Below are 14,203 nucleotides of genomic sequence, written 5' to 3'. Positions count from 1 at the left end.
CCGAACCAATGGAGATATCCATAGGAAATTTTAAAGAAATGCACAGGTTTGTGGTCTGTGATTCCAGTCCGGTAAACCTGCTAGGACGCGATTTGTTGTGCAAAATGAACTGTACCATCTTTTGCACACCAAAAGGTGTCGAAATTCAGACCCCCGATGAAGATGGCTTGTACAAACTGATGTTAGTAAGACCTGACTCTGATATTAGACCCTTGTCCGTTGAAGACTTACCTGAAGAGCTCCAGTTAAGAGTGGTACCTGAAGTATGGGATTTCACGGGAAAAGATGTAGGCTTAATGGCAAATGTGGACCCAGTTAAAATAACAATAAAAACAAATGCTGTATACCCCAGAACAAGACAGTACAAAATGATTGCAGAAGTAAAAGCAGGAGTCGCAGTTGAAATTAACAGATTGCTCGAAGCAGACATCATACAGGAAGTAATGAGCAGTCCCTGCAATTCACCCATCATTGGGATTAAAAAGACTAGTGGAAAGTACAGAGTAGTGCAGGACCTAGGCAAGGTAAACCAAATTGTTGTACCTTGCTGTCCCATTGTGCCCAACCCTGCAGTGATCCTATATCAGATTCCTTGGAATGCGGAATGGTTCACTGCCATTGACTTGTGCCATGCATTCTTTTCCATCCCATTGCACCCAGAAAGTAAGTTCCTTTTTAGTTTTGAATTTGACATCCATATCTATGTCTGGAATCGTGTCCCTCAAGGGTACACTGAAAGTCCATCGATTTTCAATCAGATCCTAAAGAAATGCCTTGAATCCCTAGTGCTGCCCAGAGAGTCCGTTTTGGTACAGTACATAGATGACCTTTTGGTGGCATCTAAGACTCAAACTGACTGTGTCACCGACACCATCGCCTTGCTGAATCACCTAGGAAGGGGAGGACATAAAGTATCCCCTGACAAATTACAGTTCTGTAAAAACTCAGTAAAATATCTGGGGCACCAGATAGAGAAAGGGATCCGAAAAGTCACCACAGAAAGGATCAAGATAATTAAAGCAATGGACCTACCCCGAACTCAGAAAGAGGTGAGGATGTTTCTAGGAGTTGTGGGGTACTGCAGGCAGTGGATTGTGGGATTCGCAACTCTAGCCAAACCTTTGATAAAAATGACCAAGAAAGGAGTAGAAGACCCAGTCAGTTGGGACAGTGAAAGCATGTCCGCTTGGGTAACATTGCGAAATTGTCTATGTACCGCTCCTGCATTGGGTATGCTTGACTATTCCAAGCACTTTGAACTGTTCTGTGATACAAGAGAAAATTGTGCGCTCTCAGTCCTGACCCAGGAGCATGGGCTGGTCAGGCGTCCAGTGGCCTACTTCTCGGCCACTCTGGATCCAGTGGCTGCTGGATTACCCGGATGCCTGAAGGCAGTAGCTGCTACTTGCGTCAGTCTAGAACAGAGTGAGAATATTGTCATGGGACATCCTGTCACCGTATATGTTCCACATTCTGTTGTAATTCTACTGACAAGAACCAAGACTCAGTATCTCACACCTAGTCGGCTGACTAAGTATGAGAGAATTTTGATTGGTGCTGAGAATGTAACCATTTCTCGGTGCAATATCTTAAACCCTGCAACTCTGTTACCTGTTCCTCTGGATGTAGACGCCGAGGATGAAATGGAACATAACTGTATTGATCTAACAGAATTCAGCACTAAGCCCCGTCCTGACATCCGAGAAGTAGCCTTGCTTGATGGGGATCTTACAATCTTTGTGGACGGCTCATGTTTAAGACATGAGAGTGGAGGTCTGTGTGCTGCCTATGCTGTAGTCACATTGACAAACACCATAGAAGCCGCTTACCTATGCGAGGTGAAATCTGCACAAGTAGCAGAGCTCATCGCATTGACAAGAGCCTGTAGGAGGGGTAAAAACAAAAGAATAACTGTTTACACCGACAGCCAGTACTGTTATGGGGTTGTTCATGACTTCGGCCAACTATGGTTACAAAGAGAATTCATGACTTCCTCAGGTACCCCTATCAGAAATGGAAAGGTGGTACAAGAATTACTGGAAGCTATTAAATTGCCCAAAGAATTGGCTATGGTCAAGTGTGCGGCTCACAGATCAGGAAATGATGATGTGACAGCCGGAAACAGATACGCTGACCAAATCGCACAGTTTTGTGCCCGACACCAAATGTCCCTCCAAATTGGGTTATGGGGTGGACACAGCTGCCAACTGATGTTGTTTGAGAATGTGTCAACGTGGGAAGAATTGAGAGACTTACAACAGGCAACAGACAGGGAAGAGAAAGGCAGATGGAGGGCGGATGAATGCAGCATAAGGAATGATGGTGTGGTGGTAAGCTCGACTGGGGTACCTGTACTGCCCGACAGCCTGATAGATCCCATGATCCGAATGATACATGAACCAACACTTATGGGAAGAGACGCAATGTGTCGTGTGTTTGACAAAGTGTTCTATAATTCAAAGTTCAGGAACCAAGCGGAAAGGCTTTGTCAGAGGTGCCTAGTGTGTCAGCAATTCAATGCAGGAAAGAGGACTGTAGTAGAACAAAGTACCATCGGAAAGGCAGTAGGTCCCTTTGTCAGGATGCAGGCGGACTTTATAACAATGCCCAGATGTAAGGGATATAGGTATGTCCTGGTCATAGTGTGCCTGTTTTCCCGGTGGGTGGAAGCTTACCCAGCAAAGAAAAATGATGCCCTGACTGTAGCCAAATTATTACTCAGGGAGTTGATACCTAGGTATGGAATTCCTGAGACGATTGAAACAGACCAAGGTGGGCATTTTGCCAACGAGGTCCTAGAAGAACTCTGTAGGGCCTTTAAAATGAAGCAAAGACTGCACTGTGCCTACCATCCCGAGGCGTCTGGGGTGGTTGAGCAGATAAATGGCACGATCAAGTCCAGATTGGCGAAGATGTGTGATTCCACCAAAATGAACTGGACAGAAGCTTTGCCCCTTGTGCTGATGAGTCTGAGAAGTATTCCGAATCGAAAAACAGGCCTGAGCCCCCATGAGGTGCTAATGGGGAGAGTGATGCGACAAGCATGGGTACTTGGACACAAACTGCTAAGCATTACTGATGATTTGGTGCTAGAATACTGCAAGCAACTGGGTGACCAAGTGCGTTCTCTCTCCCACCAGATTGGAGAGACAGCTGACGACTGGCCCAAGACTCCAGCACATAAGCTACAACCAGGTGATTGGGTGGTGTTAAAGAAACACACCCGGAAGAGTTGCCTTGGACCAAAGTGGGGAAAGCCAAGACAAGTGATCCTTGTCACCACTACTGCTGTAAAGTGTGCTGGTGTACCGAAGTGGATCCATACCAGCCACACAAAGCGGGTAACCGGAGAAAACGCGACTGAAGCTGAAGGCAGCACCGCTGAGGAGACTCCCGAAGAGAGTCCGGATCTCGCTGACATCGAACTGCCGAGCACAAGTCGAGACGTTGATTGGTACCCTGCCGACGACCAGGTTCTTGATCCAATACGAACCAGGAAATATTCCTACCTAGACAGTGAGTGGGATAGTCCAGGTGAGACAGAACTAGAGGACGAAGATCAGGTCAGCGAAACTCACATCACACCTGATCAGGAAATAGGCCAAGTAGGGACAGATCAAGACATCGACACTCCACCCGAAACACCGGAGTCTGGAAAGGGACAGATAGTGGTCAAAGTTGAAGTTCATGCAGAAGAAGATGAAGGGAACGAAGTGCATGAACCAGAGCAGATAGAAATAGATGAACGTGTTCAGGAATCAGAAACCAGTTCACCAGAAAGCAAAGAAAACATACAAAGTGAACCGGAACAGGGCCAGCTTGAGGACCAGGCAGAAGAAATAGATGAAAGACCTGGAACTAGTCAGACAGGAAGGGAAATAGACTGTCAAACCCAAAGAACGCATAAAAAGAGTGCACGAGGAAGGCCAAGTGTCCTCGACCACTGAAAGTCATAGAAGCAAAAGTACACCCAGACACGTCAAAAGGCTAAGACTCCGAATAAAAACAGTCGAAGAAAAACAAAGACCGAAAGAGGGCTGAAAGTGAAAGAAAAGCAGCCTGAGGCAAGTCTCTGAGAAAGAGCGACAGAGTGAAGAAACAGAACAGACTGTATCGGAGCCCTGAATGGACATATTTGGTGTTGGAAGAAATTGATGAGGCCAATCACAGTGGCAAAAGTGACGAAGAGTCTGGTACTGATCGGAGTTCTGACGAAGACCCTCCTTGAGACAGAACCGAATGAAACCTTGGTGTAAGGAGACAAAGAGGGGTTGCAAAAGCCACCTGTAAGCTAAAATGTCTGATTCAAGCGTAGCTGGAAGATCCAGATTTGGGTGTTGCAAATCGTGCTGTAAAATATGCTTATGTAGTGTAGCTATGTTGATAGTGATGTGGATAGGACTAACAGTTTTTATTCCTTTTATGATCAGTAAAGATCCTAACCTCTCCGCTACTGAACCTGAAGTGGTAGACCCACACGTTGGACAGACTGTAGAAACACCACGACGCTTAGAACGACGTGACAACCCAGGTGGTCTGAGACACACACGACAAAATTTAGAAGCATCAGATGAGGGCGAACTGCATTTTCACAAGATGAGAAACCGGACACATTTAAATGTTTTTGCTAACCTTTTAGTGCATTACGTAGAAGCTATGGAAATAGAAGATTGCTATGTCTGCATGAAGCTACCCACTTCTGTAGCTGAAGGTGTGACATATCACCACCTACCACTAACATACGGAATTTCCTGTAGTATATTAGCAAGCTTGTTTTATAGAAGCACTTTACAGTACTACTATTCAAATGCTGACGTAATCTTTTCTGAACTTCCTATTAGAGGACACCTGAACCTTGTACATGTTAGGAGCGAGGTTACCCGATATATGGGAGAATATTTTCTGACTATAGGTGACAGACTTAAATGAAGCAAGACAAGAAAATCTGACCTGTTCTTTGCAAGAGCAGGAAAAGATGTTTATAAAAATGGCAGACAGAAGGAGAGAAAAGTTTCAGAAAAAGGCAAATGACGAAAAGGATAGAGTCCCTAGGTGGGCAGAGCACATGGATAACACCTCACAAGGGGAAGCTAATCCTGCTTTGTTGCTGGACTTTGAACGGAAAGGGAAACTTTGTCTCCATAGAGAAAGGACAGATTATTATAACAATGTATTCATCGGTTCCAGCGAGTGTGAACATAATTACAAGGTAATTGGAGGTTGGGGTTTCAAAAATGGGTCAGAACCTGTGTTTCCCGGAATTTATTATATATGTGGGAACAAGGCTTATTTCAAATTGCCAGATCACTGGTATGGAAGCTGCTACTTTGGCATTGTCTTCCCGAAAATATACCATGTGAATAATGCTGCTGGAAGCAATGAAGAGACTAATGGCTTAGCGCGTAGAAAGCGAGAAAGTGTAGGCGAAATTATAGGCGATATCTTTAGTGCACTGATACCTGGAATGGGGGTAGTTCTGAATACTCACAGAATCTGCAAATTGTCTACGGTAGTGGATCGGTTATCAACTGACACTGCTGCTGGATTCCTGCTGGTCAATACTGAGATGGTTGCGATCAGATCAATGGTTTTACAGAATCGCCTTGCTCTTGATACCTTATTGGCAAAAGAGGGCGGAGTCTGTAGAATGCTGAAGGCGCAACATTGTTGCACCTACATACCTGACAAAAGTATCGAACTTAAGAGATATGTAAGAAACATAACTAATTTGGAAAAAGAACTCAAACCATTGGAGGTTGACAGTGCCTGGACGAGACTGACTGGAGGTCTCTCCTCTATAGGTAGTTGGTTTTCTAACTTAGGTAGAAGTCTTCTGTGGAAAATACTGATGCCAATAGCTGGAATAGGTGTGGTTGCACTGATCATATTCATCTGCTGTAAATGTCAAAAATGCAGAAAATATGCAGTGAATAAAAGAGCGGTGAAAAAAAACATTGATGAGTTAGAATTAGAAGAATTAAAGAATAAAATCTACAAAAAGGCCAAGAATCACCACTCTCAGAGAAGCAGAAAGAAAACTCAACAATAAGTTCATCGAAATTGAGATGCATGATATGGACGAATGAAAGTTGGCATCTGTTTCCTTTGTAGTGATGATAGTAAATATCATCAAAGAGGGGATTGATGGAGCAAGGATTCGCACGTAAAGCGACTTGCTCTCACTCATGAACCTCGCCTAATGTATAATCATATTAATCCAATTGTTCGTCATTTATTTAGCATTTTCCCCAACACGCGGGTGTCCCCGAGAGGCTTGCCTGTGTGTCTTTTCATCCTCACAATGCTTGCACTAAGGAAATGGCTGCTTTGCAGAAATCCAGTCTGCGCATGCGTCGGTCATACTCATGTGATGTGACGCACTCGCATTTTGGAGGGACTTTATTGCTCATGCGCACTGTTGCAAATATGGCCGCTTGTTTCTCACCATGCTCTGTGCTTGGCATTGCTGCTTCAGCCTATCTGTCTTTTCGCACTAAACTTTAATACTATAGATGTTATGAAATAAGGGGTGTGTTAAAATCTATCACGGTATACAGTGTGATCATTTTTATGTATGATTCTAATTTGTTCTCGCTTACTTTTCATGTATCGCGTCTCTGGGGGCTGGGGAGTACATGAGCTACGCCATACTGAAGCTCCTCTGAACCCTGCCATGTGACCTGGGAGAAACCTCACTGCGCAGAAGCTAAAACAAGCCAGCTGGCTCCTGAAGCCCGATGCGCCTGGGAACCCTCTCCAGGAGACTGAATTCTACCTTGACCGAAGCAACACTGTTGCTATATGCTATGCACTTGTATTGTCTTCTGTATTCCTATGCCTGGGAACGTGAACCCAAGGGGCGGGTATGCAAAATTTATTATTAATGATGTGAACACTGAATTCTAGGAGGTGACAATGACCAAATCACCTCTCCTGACCAATCACCATGTGGGAAATTGTCACTTGCAACATTAGTGGGTGGTCCAGGGGTCCCCAAACCGTATAACTGGCCTAGTGTAGCATAGAGAAATTGTCCGAGTAGCAGACCTGTCACTGACCCTACGAACTCTACAGGTGATCAATCTAGAGTGCTGCGGAGCACTCTGTCCATACTTTCCACAAACTCCTAGGGGTGGAAATAGTCTTAAGTGCTGGCGGAGCACTTTGCTGGGGAAATTCGAAAACCCAATCGGGGTTACTGGCGGATTACATGCAGAGAGGGGTAACGCAGGCGTTGCATCCGAAGCTGTGGGTGTTGGTCGTACCTTGGTGAGCCCAGTCCTGACCCAAACCTGAGGGGTATCCTGTCCTGACTGTCCGTGAGCTGTACCTGCTCGCATTCTGGTATTCTATTCCTTGAGGGTCCTTGTCCCCGTCTTCCCAAACTGACCCGTGGCCAGGGTTAGTCCTCAATCGTATCTAGGTAATTATAAATCTGTGGGTTTACATCTTCCTAACTCTCTCTCTCCTCCTCTTAATAAAGCACTCTTGCCTGTGATATTGCTCTATCACCTTCGAATGCACATTATATGCAATTGTTTGTATAGAATTGTTCCACTTCTCTCCCCACCAGTAGGTATTATAAAATTGTCGTATTATATTAGTGTGTTCCACTTTTTCTCCTCCCTTTTAGCATGGTTGCAGTGAACTTAGTAAGAATAGGCTAAGTAGTCTAGTACAATACACGTTTAGATCCTGTTCATGTCCCATGCCCTAGTATAACTTACTGTGAATAGTTCTGTTTTAGTATTCTCACCCCATAGTGTTCACACTTACTTTAATGGTCCTCGCCCTAATCCATAGTTATATTGTGGCTTTGGTTCTATTGATTGATGTGTTACTTTGTATTTGGCTTATCATTCTGGCATATTCATTCTGAAATCTTTTGATAAATCTTTAAAACTTATCAGGTGTCTGTGGTCATTTACAGTAAAAGTGTGGATAAATGTACTTGGTATATGCAAAGTTTTACTCCCTTTAGGAAACTTGTCACCTGTCCACTGCTAGCTCCTGATCCGTCAGGAGTAATGTGCCTGTGGTAAGTCAGGTACATGAATAGTAAGTGGTGTAAGAGTCACCCCCCGAATTACTCATAGTGGCGTGCAAGAAATCACCCGGTTCACGCAAACTCAGTCCTCGTACTCACGCCAGGGCCCAGTGCGTGGGGAAAATTGGTAAACTTGTGACCGGGTGACCTGCGCGCTCTATCAAGTATAGAATGCCCCAGTTGTATTTGACAGCTGAGTACTTACTTCTAAAGAGCAATCTCACTCAAGTAGTAATGGCAGCCCTCTGTGGGAACCGGTAGAAGAACTTACTGTAACTCAACCGCCATTGCAACTTTAAAATGAAGTCCTCCTAAAACGGATTCAAATTGTTATGATGAAATCACTCAATGTATAATATTTTCAGCTTGCATGTAGGCCACCGTGGTGTTGTTAAAAAAAGGGCCGCATATAAGGGACAGTTTGGTTCCAATGTGTGTGTGCTACCGTTAAAGACTATCTTCCCAGTAATCAGGGTGTAGGTTAAGGGGACCAATCACTTTCACTTCACAGATGAACACATCGCATGCCTTGGGAAAAAGTCAGTGCTGGCTTCTGCTGCGCCTGAGAGGACAACAGCCCTTGCTAGATAAAGTTAGGTCTCCCATGTATCCTGAGGTAAAAGTAGCATGCTTAATATCTTGAGAAGACATAATCACCAAAGTGGAGCTGATTTTGGCAACAATTTATCCCAAGAGCAAAAACATCCTCACACCAACTCTCGTATGAGGAAGGCAACATTTTACCCGACTGCCATCAAGCTGGACTAGGCGCATGCATAAAAGAGGTTCCCAGGCACAAGCAAACACTTGAAGGGAGAAAGGCACAGATTATCAGAGAGAAAAGTGAGAGTTGCCAGGCCTTCTTCCTTGGATCAGCACCTTTTCCTTCTTGGAGCTCCCGGTTTGGCAGAATATTTGTATGCTCTGGCTAAAGCTGTGACTAAGTCTCCTCTTGGATGCTTAAAGAGAAGGCAACATATGAGGACTTATCTTGCATATCACCATTGATAGGTAGGACCAATCCTTCACATAGTGACTGCAGAGATTAACGGAAAACCCAGCAAACTCCCTACAGATCAAGCACAAGGAAGGGAGAGGAGGAAACAAGAGGACGAATGGACTACAGCTCCTGCCTATCCCCAGCAGTAAAGCCAACAACACAAACCACACTGCATCCAGCACAAGAGACTGAGAACCACTCTGAAGGTTGACAAACTGCCAAGGATTGTGTTAAAAAATACTGCTGATGCTGAAAATACTACAAATGAGCCTGCTCTACCTCCTGTCTGTGATCTTGGATAACATGGAAAGTCACGAGGATCTTTAACAACTAACGGAGGCCCACTATACTTCCAGTTTCCCAATCAAACCATGAAAGGGTGACCATAAAATCACTCAAAACCACGGTTGACTCCAGTTTGTGACCAATGTGCTCACCTAGCAGAATCTTGAGTAGTATACTTTTTTGTTCAATCTCATCACTAGACAGAATTGTAACTATCCATGGCAACTGCTGCACAGACTGCTTTGCCACCTAATTATAATTCGTTTCCACTGTTCTTAGGATAAAGTCACGTCTAGGGTCTAGGTTAAAAAATGAGTCTCTCACTCTAATCAGGAATGCTTACTTGTATGCTAAGGATAGCAATGGCTACTTCTGTCTTCATAATATTCAGACTTTTACAAGGAGCCGAGTCTTGAGATGTGGGACAGGACAGCCACCACAAAACACACTGTATAAATGAGGGTCTAGTTTTACGATTCTAGACTGGACACATGCCCCTACTGTCTAACTTACTACAACAAAAGGTGTCCAGGAGTCACAACTTAGTATTTTTACTCTAGACTGACCACCATATGACTTACAGGTTAGATTGTGTATTGTTCATGTGTGAAAACCATACAACTACTCATATGCTCAACATGCAAACAGGGTAGGAATTTTTCCCATCAGTTGCCGTTCTGTACCACCACTATCACATCATTTGGGTCCTCCTTACCCAGGAGTTAGTACACGTGATCAGTCACACTATGTGAAGTGTGAAGACTGTGCGAGTGAGGAGACCGATGTAGTTTGTTTTGCTGGATGGTATCGATATGGTGTTGAAATGATAATTACAACTGAAAGAAAGCAGTGCAGTGAAAAAGAGTGGGAGTGAGTAAAATTAGGTGGAACTGAGTAGAATAAGTGCTTTGTTAGTTTCTCTCAGACCCCCAAGACTAAAAACAAGTGAAAAGTAGATTTGACAAAATATCTACTGGCAAGTGGTCAACATGTTTCTGCATATAAACGGAAGGTTTCCTATGCATTCATCAGGACCTAGATGTTGCTACTGCTTGCATGATTAAGTGATAAAGAAGTAAAAGAATAAAAGGGAAAAATTTCACCTGAATGTCAGGTGTTGATTCTCCACCACAATCTAGGAAAGTCATATGGATAAGGAAAAAGAAAAGGGAAAAACACAACATATATCAAAGAATGCACTCACAAAGTTGCGCTATTCCTGTGGTCACGTATATACATTTTAATCGACATGATAACACTCACCCAATGTTTGTGGGGAAGGCGCCTCACCTCACCTGGCTGCGGCTCAGGTAAATAAGGAGCACCGCTCTGTTAGCAAAATACAATTATAGAAACACTCAACCGATTCAGTGAAACAAGGCAAAAAAATTTTTTTTTAATTTTTTTTTAATATAACAGGTAAGTCTGTGCGTAATACAGAAAAGAGACTAAGTAGGTAAAAGTCTCTCGTTACGAGTATATAATTATGTAACCGCTACACCAATTGGTGGAATTACATCTTGAATAGAAAGAGGGATCCTTTCTTTTATAACCTAGAACTACTGCTTTTGTAATTCCACCAATTTGTTTACGGATAGGATCAGACCCAATTATAATGGCATCCATGGTATCGGTTCGTTCAGACCCTCCTTGTCACTGTTCAATTTATAGACCCATTTCTGTTCAATTCTAAACAGAAACTTTCCTATATCAGGACAGTAGTCTGGTATGGTAGGTTGTTCCAGTATGGTCCATGTGAAATCAATAGGACCGTGTCCCTTTTCCAAGAAGTGAGCTGTTAAGCGTGTCGCTTGTTTGCGGCATCGGACAGTACTCTTGTGTTCACCAATTCTTATTTTCGTTTTTCGGGTTGTCATGCCCACGTACCTCTTAGGGCACGGGCAAGTGATCATATAGATGGTGTTCTCACTGTTGCAATTGGTGAATTTGCGCTGTTGCCATGGGCGCATAGTTCCGATGTCAACACTGGTGGACTTAGTTGTTTGGGGACATGCCGAACAATTACCGCAATTACCGCAAGGATGGTGTCCTTGTACCGGAGGCAGGGGAAAAACGAACCGATACCATGGATGTCATTATAATTGGGTCTGATCCTATCCGTAAACAAATTGGTGGAATTACATCTTGAATAGAAAGAGGGATCCTTTCTTTTATAACCTAGAACTACTGCTTTTCTGAAGGGAAACTACGATTCCCAGCACACACCTAAGCAAAAAAATCTAGAACTACCAACTTTCTTCTGCTTCTTTGTATGGAAACTACGTTTCCCAGCAAACACCATACCTGCTTGTCAAGCATCATTGATATACCCGCCCTTTTCTCTCGTTCGGTGCCTCCCCAGAATAGCCCAGAGGGACGTTGGGAGACACCGACGGAGAGGTGAGTGTGTGAGGGGTCTCTACTGACAACGATGCCGGCCACATAAACGATAATATCCCGCTACGATCTTGTGGCTTTCTAACCCTAAACACACGAGCTTATCATCAGAAATCGCCCCACCGAATCCTGTGTATTTATGGGGTAGCGGTTACATAATTATATACTCGTAACGAGAGACTTTTACCTACTTAGTCTCATTTCTGTATTACGCACAGACTTACCTGTTATATAAAAAAAAAATTAAAAACATTTTTTTTGCCTTGTTTCACTGAATCGGTTGAGTGTTTCTATAATTGTATTTTGCTAACAGAGCGGTGCTCCTTATTTACCTGAGCTGCAGCCAGGTGAGGTGCCTTCCCCACAAACATTGGGTGAGTGTTATCATGTCGATTAAAATGTATATACGTGACCACAGGAATAGCGCAACTTTGTGAGTGCATTCTTTGATATATGTTGTGTTTTTCCCTTTTCTTTTTCCTTATCCATATGACTTTCCTAGATTGTGGTGGAGAATCAACACCTGACATTCAGGTGAAATTTTTCCCTTTTATTCTTTTACTTCTTTATCACTTAATCATGCAAGCAGTAGCAACATCTAGGTCCTGATGAATGCATAGGAAACCTTCCGTTTATATGCAGAAACATGTTGACCACTTGCCAGTAGATATTTTGTCAAATCTACTTTTCACTTGTTTTTAGTCTTGGGGGTCTGAGAGAAACTAATAAAGCACTTATTCTACTCAGTTCCACCTAATTTTACTCACTCCCACTCTTTTTCACTGCACTGCTTTCTTTCAGTTGTAATTATCATTTCAACACCATATCGATACCACCCAGCAAAACAAACAACATCGGTCTCCTCACTCACACAGTCTTCACACTTCACATAGTGTGACTGATCACGTGTACTAACTCCTGGGTAAGGAGGACCCAAATGATGTGATAGTCGTGGTACAGAACAGCAACTGATGGGAAAAATTCCTACCCTGTTTGCATGTTAAGCATATGAGTAGTTGTATGGTTTTCACACATGAACAATACACATTCTAACCTGTAAGTCATATGGTGGTCAGTCTAGAGTAAAAATACTAAGTTGTGACTCCTGGACACCTTTTGTTGTAGTAAACAGGACAGCCACCTCCTGAAGCTCAAGAAGGATTTCCACGAAGGACTCGCCAAAAACCAAGACTCGGACCAAGAAAGCAAGCTATTGACATTACTGGACACTCGTACCTGTTGTTTCCCGCTCCGCGGCCGATCACTACGTCTGTAACAACGTGTCACACACAAATCTACAAATAAACATAACTGAGACTATGAATTGTACCAAAGTACACTACGTAATGAGACTCAAGCCTCAGTATTGGAAATCAACACAGAGAGCCAGCTTGCAACTACAAGCCAAATACGCAAAACCATTCCCAAGCTTGGCAGCTGCCCTGTGACAGAGGTGGAGGGCGTGGATCTCAAATCAAGGGCACACATTCTAGAGCGGACCACCTTCCTCACAGCTGTATCTGCCATCCCACCCAACAGTGGCAACCTTCTACTGCTTGAATTTGGCCACTTACCTGACTGGCCACAACAGGTTGATTGTGTATCTGTTTTATATAGCGCCAACTCTACCAGCGCTGTACATGAGCACCAGTTACATTACACAAGGACACATTCACGTGTTTCCCGCATATAACCACCTGATTCTTATGCCTGCATGTCTTATGCCTGCACCAGCCCACAACTCCCATGAACACCGCCTGTGATACCTTGCCACCTCCTGCATGTCCGGACCTTCGTCGGCCTCTTCTTCCAGCTCCCAGTCGATACTTTCGCTCTCCGCAGCCTTCGGTCGAGAGCCTCGCGCGCGTGTCCGTGGAGGTGCAGTGTGCACGAGCGCCTGGACCGCAGCATTTGGACGAAGAATTGTACCCCAAAGAGCAGTCCTGACGTTCCGCAAAACCAGAGCGACAGCCATGGTGGACAAGCTCCGCCGTCTTTCCCTCGGCGTGCGGCTGTATAATGTCTGAAGTGCCACCACCGGCAGGAGCTCAGGAACTACACACCAGCTTCCGCTAAAGTGGAGCGACACAATGGAAATAGAAGAGGTACTACCCTCCCCGAGATCATGAAAATAACATTAAACAAACAAGCATTGGCAATATGTCGGCTCTAAAAAAAAGGTCAGGTGTCAGTTGCACTGTCAAGCCAGAGCTAAAAATCCTTGTAGTTTGATGACTGCCCACTTCCCATCTGTGCTGCTGCCTGTAATGATGTAGGTTTACCCCCCAAAGACGAGGAACGTCGTGAGGTGAGTTATTAGACTTATTTATTTATTTATTTAAAGTTTTATATAGTGCTAGCTCGACCCGTAGGTATCAGAGCGCTTTACATACAAACAGTACACAGCAAGAGGACATTACAATTACATAGTAGGGCTACAGTAAGGAAGCAAACCATAGATCCAAATAAAACAA

The 14,203-nt window shown here is 44.0% G+C and overlaps 1 protein-coding gene across 1 annotated transcript in view; it reads right to left on the bottom strand.

The window, feature by feature from the left end:
• NGRN (neugrin, neurite outgrowth associated) overlaps positions 1-13,817 on the bottom strand; it is a 53,477-nt gene extending 39,660 nt beyond the window's left edge. Inside the window, exon 1 of the mRNA XM_086958167.1 lies at positions 13,496-13,817. Within this exon, the coding sequence (XP_086814293.1) occupies positions 13,496-13,704 (209 nt within the window). The 5' untranslated portion in view covers positions 13,705-13,817. The remainder of the gene's footprint in view (positions 1-13,495) is intronic.
• Between the last annotated feature and the right edge of the window lie 386 nt (positions 13,818-14,203).

The sequence above is a fragment of the Lissotriton vulgaris genome, chromosome 2_1, assembly GCF_964263255.1.
Source record: "Lissotriton vulgaris chromosome 2_1, aLisVul1.2, whole genome shotgun sequence".
Lineage (NCBI taxonomy): Eukaryota > Metazoa > Chordata > Amphibia > Caudata > Salamandridae > Lissotriton > Lissotriton vulgaris.
The sequence above is the reverse complement of the archived record's forward strand: the minus strand, read 5'-3'. Positions and strand labels throughout refer to the sequence as shown.